The sequence below is a fragment of the Daldinia decipiens genome (assembly GCF_022478715.1).
Source record: "Daldinia decipiens strain CBS 113046 unplaced genomic scaffold F4813scaffold_10, whole genome shotgun sequence".
Taxonomy (NCBI): Eukaryota; Fungi; Ascomycota; class Sordariomycetes; order Xylariales; family Hypoxylaceae; genus Daldinia; species Daldinia decipiens.
This window is the reverse complement of record NW_026054553.1, coordinates 712,649-732,671: the sequence shown is the minus strand read 5'-3', so window position 1 is coordinate 732,671 and position 20,023 is coordinate 712,649. Positions and strand designations below refer to the sequence as shown.

Here is a 20,023-nt window from a genome sequence, read left to right as displayed (position 1 = left end):
TTAGGTATAGGTAGTTTACCACTAACTACCGTGAGGCCTTTCGCCTACATCTTTCTCTTGATTATATGTATATCCGTGTGACTATTATGCGTTCCGAGCCCGGGTCAATTTATTCACATTTATCAATTTCTAAGGAGTGGTTAAGTAAATCGCATCATTTTAGTTGAGAAGTGTGAGTCGATCTACATACATCGCGCCTAGGAAATCGTATTGTTCTCTTCCGACAATCAGGTAGTTCCTAAACGAAACTTATCTAATATTCAGACGTTGCCCTGTTATGCATACTTTTTGCCCTTACTCCTAGGTAGCAATCTATAATTCAATGCCTTAGGTATGCACATATAAAGCCGAGCTATCTAGGTATTGTACCTCTGCAATCATGGGGCTATAATCCGAAACGGATTGCGCATGCAAGTATCTAAGCTTTAATGATAACTCACAAATTGAAACGGATATCTGATGGATTAAACATCTAATTCATTATTATAACATCCGGGACTCTAGTTAAATTCTAGTGCAGTGAAATAAAGCTATACATAACGAAGCATTCATTTCAATATTGCCTTCATCTCATACTATATCTAAGAACAGTAGACTCATGTAATGTTACTTAGTGCGCAAGAGGCCTCGGCGAAGCCCACATAACAACCCAATACTTCTTTTTTATCCAAGGCTTTAACTCTAGGAATGTGTATAGAGCAGCGCGAGTTCATACGGTTCCTCGGAGAACTAGGTATATTTACATACCCGGGCCTAGCACCTGTACGAGCACCTGTCTAGGGTTGATGGCGAGCACTTAGCAGCGGAATAAAAGCAAAAGCCAATTAACATACCTAGGTTCTCTAAATGGGCTTACGAGTTAGTTGAGGAATCATTCAGCTTAGGTAGTCCAGGATACTCCCTCCATTTCTTAATTGGGAGCTGCTGACGCCATATTCTCTCAGGGGATCACAGTATTCGTGCGAATCGTAAGAGACATGTACTTGAAGAAACTATCACCCCATGTGCCATTTCTGATTGGTCTAAATATGGGGCGCCATAATAGCCCGCCCTAGTTGAAACGATTAGGTTAGGTAGCCAGTGTCGCACACATAGCTGGAGATATATACTAGAATGATCGGCAAATCTTTCAGCAATCCAAGCATGAATGGTGTAGCGGTAACATTCAACCCTTCCATCTTCCAGTTGTAAGGTTGAGCTCGGGGTTCGACTCCCCGTTCATGCATTGATTTTTCTTCATTGCAGGCGCGATTAAAGCCTTGAGCTGAGTTTGCTTTTTTTGAAGTAATTCTACCCATTCAATTTCTATGTCGACTTAGTCCTAAGGGGTTCTAGCTTCATATGAGCGATTACACCTATTCTCGACTAGTTCTAAGGCTTGGAATCTTTGCTGAGACAGCTCATCTATCCTGAACATCACAGTACTTTTTATTACTCATGATATTTCAAAGCATCGTGGAGAAATATTAATAAATATTCGATGAAAGGACTCGTTTGATTGAAGCGATCATTTACAAGAAAGCCTGCCCATTTCTGCGACAGCAAGTCGTCAGTGCGACACGAATCCACCCCTAATCTTTACACGAAACGATCTCATAACCAACAACTTATGAGTAAAGTAGTCACAGTACACACAAACACACGCATACTAGGTTCATCTTTCTCATGAATTATAAATAGGTTATATCCCAGCGAAGAGCTTAGGTCACATCCGGCAGTATGCCCTGTTATGACAGCTCGCCGTCGCCGGAAAGCGGCGGTTGAGATAGTCTAACCTACCTACGTAAGTCACAATGTAATCTGTCAAAAATTATAAATCTTCCGAGTTACGTACTTACCTACTCACCTGGGTATGTCATTTCCGGGGAAATCCGCTCTCTAAGTAGCAGTCATAGCCCCTTAGATCCAGTCCGCGCAAGTATAAAGCGGGTACTTTTAAAGAGCAAAGGCCGTAAGTTCCAGATGAACCGGGCGTCCCGAGGACGGAGAGGCGAAGATGAAAAGTTTCAATATGAAGTAGATACAAATGAGCGTCTTGGACTCGGTGAATCAAAGCTAGGTAGTATTTACGGAAGATTTCGTTTTACGACAATTTAGACAATCGCGCGCTGTAGATTACGAAACTGTCGTTACGTGTCGGTTATCTTCAATGGCCCAGACTACATAAGTCTGGAACGAGGCTTCGGCAGATGCTTGCTGATCCGGAAAAGACCGTTATATGTCCGGGCGTACATGACGGACTTACGGCCCGCGTGGCGCTGAACGTAGGCTTTGACGCGTTGTACATGGTAGGACCTCGCCTCCTCGAGCCGCAAGCCAGTGGGTTTCTTTCCCGGATATCTTTGGACTGACTTCGGGTCAGACGGGCGCGGGAACAGCTGCATCCCGTCTCGGGCAGCCGGACCTCGGTCTTACAACCGTCGATGATATGGCGACGAATGCCGATACCGGGTTTGGCGGACCCCTGATGGTCGCCCGTACTACCGAGAAGTACGTTCTCCAGGGGGTAGCAGCATTTCATATCGAGGACCAAGTCACGACTAAGCGCTGCGGACATCTCGGCGGAAAGGAGCTCGTTGATACCCCTCCATTCGTGGCACGCATCCGGGCCGCTGCGGCTGCGCGCTCGCGCATGGGCTCGGATATCGTAATTATTGCGCGCACTGACGCGCTGCAGTCACGGGGCTACGAGGAGGCAGTTAGCAGATTAAAAGCCGCCGTGGAAGCCGGTGCCGAAGTGGCGTTCCTAGAGGGGATGCAGACGAAAGAGCAGATGGCACAAGTAGTTAAGGATATGGCGCCTACCCCGTGTCTTCTAAACATGGTCAGCGGTGGCGTCACACCTTTGGTCAACACGCGGGAGGCGAAGGAGTTGGGATACAAGATTGTCCTTTGGCCTATAGCCGGTATGGTATGACAAGTGTATACATCGCCATGCGCGAGTTCTGCCGGGAACTGAAGAGCACGGGCGAGATAAAGAATAGGTATAAGGCAGATGGGAAGATCGATGGAGGTGTGAGGGACGTGTTCGAACTGTGCGGACTGTCGGCTTGCGTTGAGTTTGACAAGGAGGTTGGGGGTGCAAGTTTCGCGAATGGGGCTTGAGAGCTTATAGGAGTTCCATGAAATATAACCATTCACTGCGGAGTAGACAATAAGGGGTAGAGTCGAAGTTTGGTAATAGTCCCTCTGAACCCCCCTTTCCTTTGTCCAATCCTAATCATTCAGTTACCCCAATCTATATTCAAAAAGAATATTGAGTCTGTAGTGTATTAGTGATATCAGATAGGCAAGCTCCATTACCGTCTAAACACTGCAATCATGGAAGCAGATGAGGTCTCCAGTAAGTAGCGTTCTGCCAAGATATGCTGTGGCTTTTCTCATTCGTCTTGTCGTGGGAAATATCCATTCCTATACGGTGTCCTCCTGATCAAAGGCCACAAACTTTCTCATTCAATAACGATTGGAGGCTGCACGGGTACGAAGATATATGATTTGTCACATGCGAAGCATGCGTGGCTCGCTTCGTTATAAACAAATAGATGAAGGTTTATTTAATAGTTTTACGGGACTAACAAGCGGAATACTCAAATTCCGGAGGGCAGTGAATATCAATAAAGAGCCACAGTGAGGGACAAATATATGGACTGCCGTTCTCGGGGGCTATGCGGCTGACTGGCGAATCAAGTGGTGCGGGATTCCCCCAGTTTCTATTTCAGGATATCCCGTTCGCGGGAGATGCGACATCCGATCTATAAGCGCCCGACATCAAGTAAGGCTTAACAGCTATCAGCTGGATTTGTTTCGAAACAATGGCCGACGTGTTAGTTCTATCACTACTGGTCCCCTATCTCGTCAACATACCCAACCCAAAGAATAGGAATATCCTTATCATGTGCAACCACCAATCCCTATGTCCGTAGGTAATTCTTGGCGTTCTTATTACGAGTCGTCTTCCAGTTTTTATATAGATAACTCCGGATAGAATCCATCCCGGCAGAATTCCCCTTGGGTACACACCTCTCTGGCTCGCCCTTTTGCTGTTGGTCGTAACCAGATGGCCCAGCTGATGAGGCGCAGGCATGTGGTGTAATGATTGAAAATAGATGAATGCATGCGTGCTAGGTATTCGCACGAGCCATGATTAAGGCTCTCGACTTAGGAGGTGTTGACGTATAACTGGTTTGTTTTTAAATTCTCTTAATGACTATCGTATAAGTAGATTTATTTAATGTTTCCCTTTTGCTAAAGTCAGGGAGCCTGTCAAGCAGTTACCTTTATCTAACTGTGTAGGTAGTCTATTAAAGCCATCATACCCACGAACTCGAAACCACTGTCAAGAAAAGCAGAACTACATACCAAAGACATATCCATCTCAGAAAGATACACTTCGACCTTCAACTTTTACCAACCTTGATTAGCTATTCCTTATATTTCTGGTTCTTAACGTCTATTATTTCCTCACGATGAAGATCACTCTACTATCTACGTGCCTATATACTACAACTTTAGTTAGGCTGTTAGGCTCGACCTATGCTGCAGTCATTCCCCGCTCAGATGCCGACACCATTGCCAACTTTGGGAGGATAGGCATCTGTCTCTCATACCTCGGAGCTGGAAACACAGAGAAGGAGCTCGCCCCGTGTAAGATATTTTGCCCGGCGCAAAATCCGGGGTCAGACCCGAACGCCGTTGGTGTATGTGGCCTCCCTTGCTCTAATATTAGCAAAATCGAAATGATACTGACATATAGGATTTAACTGCAGTGCAAAGGTCCAGATGTGCCTACAGACAAATTAGATCCTAGCACAATAGACAAAGACGACGACGGGAACGAATTTACTCCGGGCGAGTGTATCTGCGACCTCTCGGGAGCCGTTGCATTCCTTGATGTGGTCATCCAGGGACTTTCGAAGCTAGACAACGTGATATGCGCCGTGGTGCTATCGGCCGTGACGACCCTCGTCGAGGAAGGTCTTGATGCTGTGCCTGGAGGCGCATCTGTGACCGCGGTTCAGAAAGCCGTCGAAGGTGCTAAGACGTTCGTGGAGAACGGGCTTGATGCTATCTCGTTCTTCAGCGATTATATTGGAAAGGCGTGCGGTGTTTCTGACTTCAGCTTCAACTTGGACGACGTATTCCAGGGCTTGAGTGATGCTCCGGACTCGCTCGGTATGAGCAGGGGCTGCTTTAGACAGAACAAGAGTTGTTAAAACCCTTGAAGCACTGAATGAATCTTCACGTCGAAACATTGGGCAGCAGGAGTTAGGGTGGCATTGGTATTGCTATGGGGGACTGGTCGGGAAATTAATTTGATTCATAACTTCAATGGCGTGATGGATAAGGGTTAGGCGTATGGTATGGTATTTGATTAGAGTTTATTCTAATGTTGCTATCATTTAAGGGACCTATGTTATAGATATATCAACATTCCATGGTTCTGTCAGGGTATTAGTGGGTAGGGGTATCTACAGGGGTCTATCTACTATATAAGGGGCGCACAGCGCCCTCGTAAGAGGATAGAAGGCCAGGCGTTACTAGATCAATACAATATATTACTTGGTCTACCTATCCTAGACACTCACTCTGTGTATGACATCAATCAACGGGTATCTCTGACAGGTTCATCCTCCATTTCGATAGTCTAATTCCATGGTAACATTATAATCAAAGAGTAAAATTATATATCTAAGAAGGATACATGAAGATAATATGATGTGTGTATCATAGATCCCAATCCTGGTTGCTTAGAGCATGATCCAGCTCGCTGGCGTCCTAATGTCTCTCACGACTCCACAAAGACTCTCTTAACCGTCACCCGTTGACAGCTAGGGTTCTGCGGCTCTTCCTTTCCTAGGACATACTGAAGCGCAACATATCCGTACCCCTGCCAATACGTCGTGCACACAGCCCAGCGATCGGTCAAATAGGTGACATAGTTCTCAAACGGTTGCGGCGGCGAGACCGCATCATCGATGTTGGCCGCCACGGCCAAGAGCTCATCCTCGGTGAAGGAAACAGGCTGAGCGGTGTCGCTGCTGGGCCAAATGAGCGGAAACGCGAGGTTGGAAGCTGGGTTATACATGAGTGACATTGCCGTGCTCTCAGTGAAAGGCGGCTGGCCACCGGTGAAAGTCCATGTTATCAGACCGGAAGGCAGGTAGTTGGGGTCCTGGGGTGCTTCGGCTGAGCCATTGAAGAAGAATGTCTGGAACTCGGGCTCTTCTACGGTATCGTCGAGACAGAATGACTCGACGGCAGCTCCAGAGTGACAAGCGGTGAGCTTAAGGCCATTCAGGGTGCTGTTATCGCTTGACAGGACGAGATTGAAAGGTGCGGATTGGTTTGGATAGTTGCTTTGCGCCAAGGCTAATGCAAATGCCGATGCAAAGAGAATAAGCGAACAAGACATTTTATCAGCGTATTAAGAGTTTCCTATGGTATCTTTGCCTTGATGATATTATTTATTATTTTAAAGATGAGAGACATAATGGTAGATAATCTAGCCTTTATACAAAAACCTCTCCTTTTCGGCTCAATACAGCTACATTTCCTATCACCAATGCAACTTTCACCATCCTCACTTCTAAGGGAGTTAATGGAATACGAGGTTCTAAGGCGTCATACTACGTTAAGCTACAGTGCGGGCGTCAGCCTGATTGGTCACATGGCGCTTTCGATATTCCTCTTTCGGGCTTCATGTTGCGCCTTTAGCTGCATACAACCCGCCATATATTGGGTTGTAAATATTCTTATGTTCCTATGTGTTTTACGGGATGGCGTCTGGTATTTTATACGAGATATATCGCCACATATCACTCTACATTCAGTTGCTTACCAGTTAAGTGCGCTTTTATTTTGATGGCTGATACTATATACGAGAATGTCATGCCGAAGTCTACTGGGTAAGTAAGATAGGCCGGTACGTTTTTTTTTTCATTATAATCTCATATCCTTAAAAGCACGCATTAGTTATCATTTATTAGAAAATTAGTTAAAAATATTATCTTAGAGAGAACTAGTATTATTAAACAACCCCCAGTTGTAACGAACCTATACTTAAGTACGTTAAAGTATAGTACTAGTTAAGTCTTAATTTTAGGTAAACAGTAACAATACGAGTCAAAGTGGTAAAATAACTAATACCAAGATATTCGTCAGGAAGGCTTGGAGTCCTTCCTTTAAGTATAGGTTAAATATTAAACTTAAAGTGATAACTGTAAAATTAATGACTAGATACATAAGGAGATCCTTCTTTTTTATTTCTTTTTACCTTCCGTATATTTGCTCCTTTGATGGTATTACTGTCAGGGGACAAGTGAGACTAGTATGAATTAGACATAGATCTACATAGAATATAAGGGGCGCGAAGCGCCCTCGAAAGAGGATAGAAGGTCAAGCGTCAATAGATTCATACTACTACACAGCTACTATACAGCAGCTTCGCTGCTACTTCTAACATTCACTCTACGTATGACATTCATCAAGGGGTATCTCTAACAATTACAATTTGGTAGTTTAGTTCACAGATTTGTCTACTTTGTTAAATCTAGTTACCCAAAGTAAACAGATCTATTAGACCCCCCTGATCCGTCTCCTCTCCAATATTTAGCCGTTATTGGCTCTAGTTGTCCCAGCTACTTTAGTAAGGCAGCCACGTTGGAGCATTAGTCTGTAACACCAGGTTCTCAAACTGGGGGTTGAATTTACACATACGCATATATTGTACAGTATAACGCTCTTCATGATGATGTCTAAGGTCCCAATCACAGGATAAATAATAAGGTTATTGGTAAATTTTCTAGAAAAGAAGAAGTTATTTAGCGAGATCTATCTCTTCACTTTTCTACTTATAGACGAAACATGACCAGAGACATACGCGCAGTTGACGATATGATATCTAAAGATGTAACTATCTAATTAAGTCAAAAATAACTCAACCTTAGATGCCTAAGGTACCTAAGCATTATGGCCTCTAACTATTCTCATTCTCCTTGGCCTTATTTTCGACGGCTTGCTGCCCTCTTAGCAATTTCCTCCGGACAAATAACAAAACGCCATCCTCGAAAGTGTGGATTTTTGAAGTATATGGGAAACTCAACATTCGGAGGCGGGGTTGAGTCTCTTTGAGGTGGTCGTGGGGGCGCCGGCGGGTTTCCGTCAGGGCAATTCTGGAATTTCCATTCTATTCCCGCAACCGTATTGAACCAGGCTTTCCAAACTTGTGTTCCAAGAGGTGTAAGGCTCGATGAGGTATAGGTACCGGTGTTTAACCACAGTAGGGCTTGTCTAATTTTGAGAAATTTCCGGCCCATATGAGTATCAAGCCAGCCTAGCCCTTGTTCGGTTTCTAGCCATGGGAAACCAAAATCAGACGCCAACCACCACCAACCGGATGCCGATGCCAGGAACCGGGAACCGGGAACCTGGCTGAGAACTTTCATTCCAATCATGCCCAAGCCAGTCGTGTCCTTCAGGGGTTGCCAACCAAATAGAAATTTCATTATTGTCATCATGTACTGGGTAGGCAAGCCATCGCAAACCATCTTCATCGTCCAACCACTTCTACCCGCGCTGATACTTGGTTAAGAAAGCCAATGACCAATGCCTGCTAATATCTTCAATCATATACCTCTCAGATTCGAGAAGATATTTGACGTATCGTGTATCTTCATGCTCGGACATCTCATCCTCAAATTCGGATAGCGTATCCTTGAAGGAAACCAGGTTAGCTTGGAAAGCTTTAATTACCTTCATTCTTGACGGTGGAACTTCTTTCCGAAATCCACCGACTAGAATTATAAGTTCTTCAATGTGTGAACATTGGGACCATATAAAATCAGGAGGTGGATTCTGGGATTCACGAAAAACTGTGCCATCAAAAATATTGTCGAGCCTGAAGACACAGGTTCGAATGCTGTGGATGTAATGAGGCATAGACCAATTCTCACCATCGAGCGCTATAATCACACAGTCGTCGAAGAAGAACCAGTCTATCTCTCTTCTCGTAGGCCATAGGGTTGACTTGGCCGTTGTTTCCAACAGAGAGGCGGAGAACACGGTCGGCGAGTGTCTCTGCACCGGTTGGTTTGTCGATTAAGAAGCCGAGGGTGCTTAGGCCCCTTCGCAACTGGTGAGATTCGTGCCATTCTTTATTGACATAGACTTCCTGATTACCACCCCAAAGCTCAACAAGCTTTGCATATTTGTATCTGAAGTAGACCCAGCTTGGTAATAAGCCGACCATTTCGAATATAGAAACCTTCACATCGAATGGTAGCCTGTCGAATGTTAAGCCTTGGGTTTTGCACTCGGTTCCAGTGGATGATTGTGCAGCCTGCTTCCCTTGCCCGATGATGCCCCATAACGTAGCAGCAACATCTCCAAGTATATGAGAATCAGTAGGAGCTTCTGGCTCCGGATCTCCAAAATGAAAGCGGACATTATTGGCCTAGTTTAACCCGAGGGGTATATATTTCGGGCGAGGCCGTCGTGGTGGTGGTATAATGTCAAGTGGCCGATAATCGATTATACTTCTTGAGATGATGCTGGAATCTGATGAAATTGGTTGCCGGATCAAAAAGATACGTAAGAAGGTGTAGTTGAATATTTAGTTAGGTTTCTATCAATGGTGGATTGATGTTGTATTTTAAAAAAAGGAGGGATAGGCAAAGGATGTCTGTGGATTAAATACCTGGCGTACTGCTGCTATTATCCAGCTGCAAGGCATACAGATCGTGACTTGAATCGTCATGACAGTGGACTATGATACATCCCCTACACAAGTTGCTGGTCTTCAAAGTCAGTTAAATGGGTGAACTGAGCCAAGAATCGCCATTCTACCTGGACATCTAAGGTCTGACTGGATGGTTGTGGTACAGATATGGTGACTATGGGCTGTATGTTTGAGATTTCTAAGTAATAATATCAGACGATTATCTAAATAGTGAAGTGAGAATGAATAGAGTAGCACAGCACACTACATTCGTGATGAAATTATAAGGTTTCCATCATATTGTGAATAATACATCACTGGTTGTCAAATTATAGGTTTGTGGAAGTCCCAACCGCGAGGCTGGTAAAATCGTAAGATTTCTTCGAAGCTATGATTCTATGCAGGCAACCCTAATAACACAATATGCATAGGCAATTTGTCTGCTTCGACAAAATGCAGCGCGCCAAAATGCTAAGCAAAAGTTGCGTATCGTCCCTTTTAGATCGGAGGCAAAGCCGGTACACGTCTGAGTGTCTCGTATCGTCGTAATCATCGTCGCATAATAACAATCGGCTGGTATAAGCCACGAGGCTGGCTGTGGCTAATAAAACCCTGCCAACTGGTCTGCCCACTGTACGGAGCTGTCAGATATATCCCTCTGTTCCATCCCCTAAACTACAAAACACCCCAAAATACTGCAAGAAGGTTCCTACTGCTCTGGTGTTTGATCATTGGACACCAGGGAACCTTCTAAAAACCATGAAATATCCGGCGGCGGTACCACAGCCGGCCCATTGTTCATTCCTGTCCATATCTTAGTAACCCATTCATATATCCTCATGGTTTCATTAAAAAACCTGGGACGGTGTTGCGTTATCGGACGACGCCAACCCTACCTTCCTCTAAACGCCTGCGCTTCGCCAGTAACTCACTTGGATAGCCGGAGGACTCGTAATCCTCAGAGAAGCTTCCATTAAAGACTTCCGAGAATATTTTTCTTTTGCGCTTAGGCGAGGGTGTTGTTTGGGCTGTATTGGACATCGACTCATCTTCCTTGTTAAGTTTCTGAAGCACAGCTTGTAATTTTTCATCAAAGCTGTCGCTGCTACCTCCTTCTAAATCGGATGCTAACTCATCCTCAAAAGTTTCAATTCGATCTATATCGAATTCACCAATGAGATCTCTGCCAAGGGCCTGTCCTAGGCGTTCTTTGAGACCTAGAACAGGCCATATTGGGACATGTTGATAGTTGATTGTAACTTTGGCATTTCCTCGTGGTGATTTTCCGGGCTCGTGGAACATGGTTAGAAATGCTGTGGGCACCACGCTTGAATAGACGACGAACGAACTGTCATCTTTCGAAACTGTCAGGACACGAATATCGACATCTTTCGGCAAAAAGCCCTCCCCTGTGAACATATTTCCATATACATGCTGTTGAGCCATTGCTAGCATGGTGGCGAGGATGTACTGATCCTCGTCTGGATTCTTCGGCATTAACTTTTCCGATCGGATCTTTTGCAAGCGGTGTATAGGACCATTGAATGATCCATTAGGACCAGAAGATACCCGGAAACAGTTTCTCCTAATATGGTTTAGATAGTCACGGTCTAGGTAGGCTAGTATCGGTGCGCTATAGGGGGCACTGGTATCTCTCTCTTTGTTTATTATCGAAACATCAGATGAGCAGGTAGTAGTCGACTCAAATGAGCTTGAGCAAATCGAGTCCTTATACAGGGCCTGGCACCGAACTCCACTCATATATCGGTCTTTTCCGCATCGAAGGGTAAGACTTGAGAGGTCAGTTGGAGATAATTGGTTAGGGAATAGGTCGTTTAAGACGCTCTTCATTGCTTCGTTCTGCTCGTAGGTAGAGACGTTCTTCTTCATTATGATGTCGAGAGCACGGCTGATATGCACCACGGTTTGTGGTACCTTAGGATGTTGTGATTTTCGAGATGGAGATGATGGAGACGAGGGTACTGGTGTAGTCTGGGGAGGTTGTTGCACAAATCGACAACCTAACACTTGTGTGTGGAATTCAGTCCAACACAGAGGTGGGACATAAAGTGCGGTGGAAGCATGGTCGTGGAGAATATCGTAAAGTGACCCGATTCCTGGAGATAAGACTTTGCAATACTTTGTTCTGCGATAGAGTTGCCTGCGCTTAGTCTTTACTTTTGTTGAAGCCGTCACGCGGGATCCTTTAGATAACATAACGACAGGGATGCCAGGATGTTAATCCCCTAGAAAAAGATGTTAGTATAACTAAGGTAAAAGTAAAGGAAAAGAAAACACTTACCTGTTATTTGGAAGAAACTCACTGAAAGGTGAACCGAATTTTAAAGTAAGGCAAGATTTAAGAGGCTGCAGTTGTATTTGTATCTTGGATAAATAGGAGTGTGGTGCAATACGATACGATATGCGCCTAGGTATTTGTTTCCGTTATCGTAATGAAGTTTTTAAAGGTAGCGAGTACTTCCAACAAACTAAATAAAATAAAAGAAGAAAACCCTATTCGACCGATCACGTAACCTGGAACTGTGCAAAGTAAGGGGTGAATGCAAAGGATGCAACAGTTCTGATACCGGGCGGTAATATGAACGATGGGAGTGGATGAGAGAAAGACGCGACCTAGAGGGGCATTCCACCCGCAAACAAACGTGGATTGCGCTGGCAATTTGAATGCGGTCAAGTAGTTGTAGTCACCACTATTGCGCGAATTCACCTGATCTTCTATTGCCCCAAGTAGAGTTAGGGCTAGGCTCCAGCCTTAGATCAATCAACGCCACACCTAGCATGAACCAATTATAGCTTGTATACCCCGATCCCGTCAAGAACTAACTGCCAAGATTGGCGTCAGATGCTCCATGGATTGTGGATGTAAGTCATTTATTAGCCTAATTAAGGTTAGTGACAGGTCATCTATCTTTAGTGCAGGTTTGTACAACCTGGCGGGTAGGTACATGCCTATACAGAGCGGGGTACTTCCATAACGTTATGCATGCCCCTGCTCAACTCCTAACAAAGTCGGGCATTATGTACCGGCATTTATCCGAATGAGGTACCTAGTGACGTTTCTCACTAACAATTTACACAGGGACGTCAGCCTCAGCTGCACCAAGCCCTGCGAGTCTAGGCGTCAACAGAGAGAAATAGGAAATAGGAGCTCCCTTCTGCAATACATACCGACATATCTAGAATTGCAGGTCTGTCAAGCTATCACCAATTATTGTCTCGGTGAATTCTTGACAAGATGCCGGTATATGCTTTCTTATTACCGCCTTGATAACCCCCTAATTGTCTTAAGATCTCCTAAAGCCTAATACCACAAGTCACCTTCATCTTAGCTAACAAGATCCATTATCACTTAGGCCTACAACTCTATGTTTAACAATGACCCCAACATTCCACGTCTAGTTGGGAACTTCCCTCTACTCCCCCTCCGCACCAAGACCCGTGGTCCCGCGTACGTGCTACCGCAGCCCAACCCACCTCTGCCTGCCAACGAAAGCCCCGACCCAGATGCCGAGTCCTATGATATCCTAGACGAGGTGATCTCGCTTTTCCGTGCCAATACGTTCTTCCGTAACTTCGAGATCCAAGGACCGGCTGATAGGCTGCTAATCTACGGCATCCTATTCGTGAGCGAGTGCCTCGGCAAGATCCGCCCCCAGCACTCCCTAAGGGACGCCACGAAGGAGGTCCTCAACACTGCCCTGGATCTTAACTTCGCCATTCCAGGTGACCCTGGATTCCCTTTAAACCAGGTACGTTCTAGCATAATTTCTTCCAGATAGAGGAACAACAGGGTTCGTAGTGTAAATCTAACTCAGCATGCAGATCTACGAACCACCACGAGATAGGCAGGATGCTGAGCAACTACGACAGTATCTCTCCCAGGTGCGACAAGAGCTGGCTTCGCGATTATTAGCACGAGTCTACGAAGAAGATAGTGATGGCAAGCCCAGCAAGTGGTGGTTAAGTTTTACAAAGAGGAAGTTCATGGGCAAGTCATTGTAGGGGGTAGTGGCTCTACAATACACAGAAACGAACAAGTATCAGATATAAAAGAAGCCTATTGAGCCGTCAAGTAAGGAGAATTCTTGGTATGGGTATCAATCGCAAATATATGCGACCTGAAAACTAGACTGAAACTAGCTAATGCTAGAGTGCTATACCTTATGTCCTATGATACCGACTTTTGTAACGCCGATAAATGCAGCCATGTTTCTATTCAGCCTGCTTGTGAGCCTATTCTTGTCTCGACACTTCGAGCTTCCTCTTCTTAGTGCGAGCTTTCCCTCTAGCTTCTATCTTGCCTTCCGCAGGCCTAACTCTCCAAGCCGTGAATATATACCCTTCCGCCCCGCCCTTACTTGTCATTAGAGGATGTGTCCGTCCAGGAAGAACCTGCCATTTCCTGACACGGCTTGTCTGTAGCGCAGCTCCTAATATGAGGGCCGGATTTAACGGGAACTCCTCGTTACCGGGCCACTGCTCCAGCTCCAGAAGGGTTTTGCCCACCGCCTCTTCTGGCGGATTTGATGCCCAAGCTGCGCGGCGTGCTATGCTATAACAATCTGCTAGCGCTGTCAGAGGTTCGATAGACTGCGAGTAGATAGCTATGGGCGCACCACCGGCAAGGAGCGGCACTGCGTAACGCATGATAGAGATAGGGTCCATCGTGCTAGCAATTACCAACCCAGAGAATTCGCCTTTCCGCGTAGTGTCGACAACATGCCGAATCTTAGCCCAACGGCGGCGCTTGCGGTGGTATGTACCCCGACGGTTGGGTTTCCACGAGCGGAGCACCTCAGACGAAACGTTAGGCATTTCCGAAGCGTAAGTGAAGTCCAAATCCGGCTTGACGAGTTGTAACCATGATATGGTCATTAAGTGAGAGGCTAATGGGTGGTCTGCTGGTTGAGCAGGATTTGTAACATCAAAGCCATAATCCCGTAGAAAGGTTAGGTTCGGCTGTTGGTTGGCATGTATGACAGTGAGGGTATTAGAATTCGCATATGGTACCTTTGCATCATTACATCGCGATTTCCCGTCTCCATGCGAAACTTTTGTACTCTCGGGGGGTTTTGGCTCTGCAGAATCGTGACCTTGTGGTACTGTTTCCATAGTTGAGTTGCCATGTTCGGTGCTTGTTTTAGAGAGAGCATCTCCCATGTTTGACATAACTTTTTGGTTATGTGAATACTCCTTTTGGTTTTCCGAGGCCCCATTTTCAGGCGGGTAGAGAATACCCATTCTCTCTGCCATAGCCGCCACTAGAAGACCACCAGTGTCATCCACGACAAGCCATCGACCGGGTGTGGACTCGAAACTCTTTTTCTCATGATTGTCAACTTCTTCGGTACCACTATTCTCGCATTGATCCTCCCCACCAAAATGCACATTGGCCCAACATCCTAATAGTGCTATCATCTCATCTCTCATATCTAGTATCTTACTCGGGTCCTTTACTTCCAATTGCCAGTGGGCGAGCATTGGCACATCCATGGGGAGAACGGAGAATCTTCGAATATACTTTTTCGTCTTGAGCAATTTGTATTTGGCCAAAGAATACTCCGTCTTCTGGTCGATCGCCGTATGTGATAGTAATAACTTGGCTATTATATCTCTTCCTGCATCTGTGCCGTCTTTCTTCAAGGCTTCTATCTCCTCTGCTGTCAGGGTCTGACGAGCTGAGGCATCGATTTCTACACGATCGGTTCGAGCAACAACAGCACCAGATTCGGGATCGACGAGCGAATACTCGATTCCTGTCGGTATAGCGCTCTCGGCATCATCACCTTCGTTTGTTGTGGGAGTTTCTCCTTCTAGGGAGCTAGCTGATGCATCAGAAGATAGTATATCATTATACAGCTCAGAAGCTGGCACGATGCGCAAGCGATTAAAACTTTCTCCTGATTGCTTGTCTTGCAATTCATAGGTCAGGTGATAGGGCCGGTGAATTATGAGGTTGCTTGGGAATAACCCATACTTCCCTAAGGAGATGGTCCTATAGGACGAATACATGTCAGTCGATGCAGTTACTTAAGATAATCCACGACGATATAGATGACATACGTATTAGGTGTGACTTCAAGCACTCGAAGGTTCCCAGATGGAAGCTTTAGAGCAACCCATGCATGGGGTTGGACTGATGAGTGCATCTCGAATTTGGTCTTGGCTGCGAGAGACTCGAAAGATCTTAAAGTAGCGTTGATCTCACGAATAAACTTTTTTATACTAAATTTGGAGGTTAAAGTTGATTGACCCTGGTTTGCAGATTCGGAGTGCAACCCCACTGTGGGACCAAAGCCACGTGGGGAAGCAAGCCTAGCAGAGCCCCAGAGATCAGATTATGCTACCTGATTACATAAGATATCTAAGAATAGGGGTAGTTGAATAGGAGGTATCAACTTGGAATTGAGGAAACCACGATGCAACTCAATTTGAATTAGGTTAGGTACCTAGTATACCTAAGTATTTAGTTAGTCGTTATAGCTTTCTTTAACGGGTATATGTATATATCTATTAAGTCTATAACAAACTCTCTTGTCAATCTTTATAGAGACTGGACTGCAGCTCAATTATCTTTTATTAGACTTTCTACCTGGGTACCTAGTTAATTTATTAGCATATATAAGAATGTTGAAGTAATTTACGTATTGCGATAAACTCAGTACATAAGTATCTATGTATCAATAAGGTCTTATCTAAGTCCTATTCTAAGGTGAAGTGTGGATTGTGCTATTTGCTATATCAAGAAAGCACGAGTCTATCTAGATACTATCTAGATACCGATAACATAAGGGTGAAAATCTATTTACTAAATAGTTACACAACTACGTCTGGGAACTACGTCTGGGATTGGATGACATCCCTTAGTCTTGGGACGATAAAGTAAACCGGTGTATCAAAGGGGAGAAAAGGGGGGACAAGAGCAAATAAAAAGTAACAAGCAGCGTAGTGTACATGAACTTTAGCATAGGTAGGTAGATTTTTTTGTAACTTACCTAAGTAGGTACTTAGGTGGTGGTTATCGGTAAATAGGTGACTAACAGTGAATAGCATGCATAGCGTTACCAACATAGCAACGCGACATCCACGAGAGGTACTGCTCATGAAATACACCGCCCCCATACGCGTCGCCGCTTCCCTCCTGAGGTATTCACGACTTCTAATTTTGTCAACAACTTACAACTACTAGTAGTCGCGCCCGCTTATCTTCGATATGCAATCCCACACCCATACAACATTCTCTATTTTCCCTACAGCCCCTTGACTTTTATTCTTTCCGGTCTATATCATCTTTTTGTGAAGTGGGAATTGTCTGCTGCATACGTTATTTGCATCCTTTGCACTCTTTATTATTCTTTACAGTTTCAAATAGCAAATATGGCGTCTACTCCTTTTCGTTTCTTAGATCTCCCTCCTGAACTTAGAAATTCTATTTATCATCTCGTTCTCTGTACCTTGTCGCCCCCCGAGCCGAGATTGACCAGAGTGCATCAGGACCTCGAGTCCTACACTTCTTTCGTTCCACTCTTGGAACATTACAAGTTCGACACTGCAATCCTCCTTGTTAACCGTCAAATATCACATGAGGCTATTGATGTCATGCTAAAGTACCACCTCTTCATCCGCGTCGTCACTCATGGCGTTAACTTGTGCCATCTCTTATCTGCCTGGGAGATCCCTATCGTAGCTATCGGCAAAGCGATTATCAGAAACTTCAAAGGCTTCGTCATGAGCTACTCTATCAAGATCAGAGATGCCAGCCCAGCCCCAAAGAACCACATGATACTTCTTCAGAAGGATTTCGCGTTGTTCTGCGAGGCGCTCAACTGGCTCGAACCTTCCCCTGAGAGTTTTGATCATCGTGCCGTTCTTTACAACCCGTTCAGAAACACCACATCCTCCAATTACTTAGGCATTACAAAGCAAGTGAGTCTTAATACATAATAACATAATACAAGTGGTTGTTAATTTCTAACTGTTAAATAGACGCTCCTTGTCCAGCCCTACCGAGAATACCTTGCCGGAATCCCTTTCTTCAAGCTGGAAGGCAATATCTGTCGGATATTAGCTAGGGATGTCACAAAACAGGTCAAAAAAGATCCCCAGCTCGAACCGTGGCCGCTATTGGAGGCTCTCAACAGGGTGAAACTATATGGAGACGATCTCTTCCTGCAAGGCGAGTATATTAAGGCTTTGAAGACATGGAAAAAGTCTACAATGCAGATGATCGGTCTTGCTGGCAGTCCTCTATGGCAACGAATAAAAGCCATTGGCGATCCTAGTGATGCATTCCCTTATCATATCGCCGAAATTGTATTTTATCTTCACATGAACCAAGTTGCCGGTCTTATCATCATCATGGAAATATTGAAAAACCAGGGCAGCTTGGAGCAAGCTCGGGAGTATTGGCCCATTCTGCTCGAGACACTAAGTGGATCGTTCTTTGCGGTTGAAAAACTTGAGACAGATTGGGAACCTCTACCCATCCACATCGGCGAGAGATTCTTTCGCCTCGCAACGGCATACCGTATCTTAGAAAGCAACTCGGGAGTTGCTCACGACTGCATCAAGATTGCAGGGCTCTATTTACCTGGAAATCAGGATATCCAGGCTGAGGAGGCAAGAATTGATGAGTGGATAGCGAAGGATGGGACATAGCAGTTTTTACTGACTATAACAAATCGGAATGAGTGATTGCGTTGCTTTGCCTGTACAATAGTTAAGTCTTTTACGCAGCTTGCCATACGCATACCGGGCTCAAGTTCATGAGTCTTGCATAGTAAGTGTGAATGAAACCCCGACAACAGTCCTTGCGGTATGCGTTTCAACAGGTACAATCAAATATATACATTTGTTGTTTGTACTAAAACATATCATCATCGTGTAGACATGTAGAAATACTACCCATCCTTACGAGCCCCAAGCACGGCCTTGCCAACAGCCGAGTCATTTGGCCTACCCAACTCTTCTGAGATCCACTGTCCAACGTCTGTCATAGCGTCAAGGTCAATACCCGTCTCCATGCCCAAGCTCTCGAGAAAGTACACCATGTTTTCGGTGGCCACGTTTCCAGTAGCTCCAGGGCTGTACGGACAACCGCCGAGACCACCAACAGAGCTGTCAAACGTCCTGATGCCACGTTCCAGAGAAATAGCCGTGTTCACAAGAGCCTGGCCGTACGTGTCGTGGAAATGCATGGCGATGTCCTCGTTCCGTATTCCTGCAGCTGCCATGCACTTCAAGAGCTCTTGTGTGCGAGGGGCAGTGCCCATCCCTGTCGTGTCCCCAAGGGAGATCTCATCAGCTCCCATCTCCAACAACGAAGTAGCAATTTCAGCCACCTTGTGTGGGTTGACATCGTATCCTTCGAAAGGGCAACCTAAGACAACCGATATATAAGCCCGTGCTCGAATACCAAGCTGTTTCGCCCCTTGTATGACATCTCTGAACTTTTCGAGGGAGGTCGCGACGTCGCAATTAAGATTCTTCTTTGAGAAACTCTCAGTTGCAGCAGCAAAAACCGCAAGTTCTACTGCTGGCTTACCACCTACGCCTGAGAACGATTCGGCTTCCGTCAGATAGGCACCCGGGTGCTTTTGGAGTAGGGCTGTTGCATTTTCAACACCCTTTGCGTTGGGGGCGAGGAAAGAATATGTAATTGGGACTGGTGAGGGGATCTTGTTCGTCAGGATATGCTCGAGGATTTCGCTAGAATTATCCATCTAGGAGAAGAGTTCTCCAAGTCAGCTTCTGTCTACATTGTCCGCAATCCGAGAGAGACTAACTTGCGGTACCCATTTCGGGGAGACGAAAGACCCGGCTTCTATGACAGACACTCCAGTTTTAGCCAGCTTCTCGATTAATTCGATCTTAGTAGCTAGAGGAATTGATTTCTTTTCATTTTGTAGGCCATCCCTTGGGCCTACTTCGACTATCTTAACTCGGTTGTCGGAATGCAGCTGTTGTTGGGCTGCCGAGGCTGGATCTCTTACGTCGGAAGCTGTCGCAAGGCGCCGTCGTAGAGTTGATGGCGCATAGGCTGGTACCCGCCAGCGAGCTAACTGGATCATTGGGCGTAGTAACGCCATCTTTTATTCATATCGATAATTTAAACCGTAACTACCCTTCTCATGCTACCCCGGATTGTTGTTTTCTTCTTCTATCGACGTTGATAACGGCTCCTCAAAGCTACAAATTCAAAGATTAGGTACATATTCAAAGCTATAAATGGGGTAGATGGATTTAGAACGGATCAACCTTGTAAGAGCTCGGCTACTAATGGCTCTA

The 20,023-nt window shown here is 45.3% G+C and overlaps 9 protein-coding genes and 1 non-coding gene across 10 annotated transcripts; 5 read left to right on the top strand and 5 right to left on the bottom strand.

Moving 5' to 3' along the window:
- Positions 1-1,141: 1,141 nt before the first annotated feature.
- F4813DRAFT_t56 lies at positions 1,142-1,225 on the top strand. The gene has a single exon. It is a non-coding gene; the product is annotated as a tRNA-Gly (tRNA).
- A 964-nt stretch (positions 1,226-2,189) lies between these two features.
- F4813DRAFT_395207 (Phosphoenolpyruvate/pyruvate domain-containing protein) lies at positions 2,190-3,556 on the top strand (the record flags this gene model as incomplete). Its single annotated transcript, XM_049247671.1, has 3 exons — positions 2,190-2,288; positions 2,363-2,911; positions 2,944-3,556. The coding sequence occupies 3 exons, from the start codon at positions 2,190-2,192 to the stop codon at positions 3,103-3,105; spliced, it is 810 nt and encodes a 269-aa protein (XP_049101276.1). The 3' UTR covers positions 3,106-3,556.
- Positions 3,557-4,275: 719 nt separating this feature from the next.
- On the top strand, positions 4,276-5,499 carry F4813DRAFT_28100 (uncharacterized protein). The gene is made up of 2 exons (XM_049240490.1): positions 4,276-4,697; positions 4,767-5,499. Exons 1-2 carry the CDS (start codon positions 4,467-4,469, stop codon positions 5,211-5,213), a joined length of 678 nt encoding a protein of 225 aa, XP_049101275.1. The 5' UTR covers positions 4,276-4,466; the 3' UTR covers positions 5,214-5,499.
- Positions 5,500-5,504: 5 nt separating this feature from the next.
- F4813DRAFT_354531 (uncharacterized protein) lies at positions 5,505-6,553 on the bottom strand. Its single transcript, XM_049242771.1, has one exon. The coding sequence runs from the start codon at positions 6,410-6,412 to the stop codon at positions 5,786-5,788; it is 627 nt and encodes a 208-aa protein (XP_049101274.1). The 5' UTR covers positions 6,413-6,553; the 3' UTR covers positions 5,505-5,785.
- Positions 6,554-7,972: 1,419 nt separating this feature from the next.
- On the bottom strand, positions 7,973-9,268 carry F4813DRAFT_354530 (uncharacterized protein). The gene is made up of 2 exons (XM_049242770.1): positions 8,591-9,268; positions 7,973-8,523 (listed from the first exon to the last, which is right to left on the bottom strand). Exons 1-2 carry the CDS (start codon positions 8,935-8,937, stop codon positions 8,001-8,003), a joined length of 870 nt encoding a protein of 289 aa, XP_049101273.1. The 5' UTR covers positions 8,938-9,268; the 3' UTR covers positions 7,973-8,000.
- A 744-nt stretch (positions 9,269-10,012) lies between these two features.
- On the bottom strand, positions 10,013-12,403 carry F4813DRAFT_354529 (uncharacterized protein). The gene is made up of 2 exons (XM_049242769.1): positions 12,018-12,403; positions 10,013-11,961 (listed from the first exon to the last, which is right to left on the bottom strand). Exon 2 carries the CDS (start codon positions 11,930-11,932, stop codon positions 10,589-10,591), a length of 1,344 nt encoding a protein of 447 aa, XP_049101272.1. The 5' UTR covers positions 11,933-11,961; positions 12,018-12,403; the 3' UTR covers positions 10,013-10,588.
- Positions 12,404-13,101: 698 nt separating this feature from the next.
- On the top strand, positions 13,102-13,738 carry F4813DRAFT_388013 (ARP2/3 complex 21 kDa subunit; the record flags this gene model as incomplete). Its single annotated transcript, XM_049246638.1, has 2 exons — positions 13,102-13,485; positions 13,559-13,738. 2 exons carry the CDS (start codon positions 13,102-13,104, stop codon positions 13,736-13,738), a joined length of 564 nt encoding a protein of 187 aa, XP_049101271.1.
- A 231-nt stretch (positions 13,739-13,969) lies between these two features.
- F4813DRAFT_388012 (Gcd10p family-domain-containing protein) lies at positions 13,970-15,885 on the bottom strand (the record flags this gene model as incomplete). The annotated part of the gene is made up of 2 exons (XM_049246637.1): positions 13,970-15,731; positions 15,800-15,885. The coding sequence occupies 2 exons, from the start codon at positions 15,883-15,885 to the stop codon at positions 13,970-13,972; spliced, it is 1,848 nt and encodes a 615-aa protein (XP_049101270.1).
- A 1,228-nt stretch (positions 15,886-17,113) lies between these two features.
- F4813DRAFT_388011 (uncharacterized protein) lies at positions 17,114-18,394 on the top strand (the record flags this gene model as incomplete). Its single annotated transcript, XM_049246636.1, has 2 exons — positions 17,114-17,662; positions 17,723-18,394. 2 exons carry the CDS (start codon positions 17,114-17,116, stop codon positions 18,392-18,394), a joined length of 1,221 nt encoding a protein of 406 aa, XP_049101269.1.
- Positions 18,265-19,994, bottom strand: F4813DRAFT_354522 (hydroxymethylglutaryl-CoA lyase). Its single transcript, XM_049242768.1, has 2 exons — positions 19,522-19,994; positions 18,265-19,458 (listed from the first exon to the last, which is right to left on the bottom strand). The coding sequence occupies exons 1-2, from the start codon at positions 19,822-19,824 to the stop codon at positions 18,637-18,639; spliced, it is 1,125 nt and encodes a 374-aa protein (XP_049101268.1). The 5' UTR covers positions 19,825-19,994; the 3' UTR covers positions 18,265-18,636.
- Between the last annotated feature and the right edge of the window lie 29 nt (positions 19,995-20,023).

Excerpts from the sequence above, each read along its gene's own strand:
- F4813DRAFT_354529 (XM_049242769.1), bottom strand. The coding sequence starts at position 11,932 with ATGTTATCTAAAGGATCCCGCGTGACGGCTTCAACAAAAGTAAAGACT.
- F4813DRAFT_354531 (XM_049242771.1), bottom strand. The coding sequence starts at position 6,412 with ATGTCTTGTTCGCTTATTCTCTTTGCATCGGCATTTGCATTAGCCTTG.
- F4813DRAFT_28100 (XM_049240490.1), top strand. The coding sequence starts at position 4,467 with ATGAAGATCACTCTACTATCTACGTGCCTATATACTACAACTTTAGTT. Across the intron at positions 4,698-4,766 it reads CAGACCCGAACGCCGTTGGT|TGCAAAGGTCCAGATGTGCC; the intron begins GTATGTGGCCTC and ends ATTTAACTGCAG.
- F4813DRAFT_354530 (XM_049242770.1), bottom strand. The coding sequence starts at position 8,937 with ATGCCTCATTACATCCACAGCATTCGAACCTGTGTCTTCAGGCTCGAC. Across the intron at positions 8,524-8,590 it reads AGGCATTGGTCATTGGCTTT|CCAGTACATGATGACAATAA; the intron begins CTTAACCAAGTA and ends TGGCTTGCCTAC.
- F4813DRAFT_354522 (XM_049242768.1), bottom strand. The coding sequence starts at position 19,824 with ATGGCGTTACTACGCCCAATGATCCAGTTAGCTCGCTGGCGGGTACCA. Across the intron at positions 19,459-19,521 it reads CCCCGAAATGGGTACCGCAA|ATGGATAATTCTAGCGAAAT; the intron begins GTTAGTCTCTCT and ends CTCTTCTCCTAG.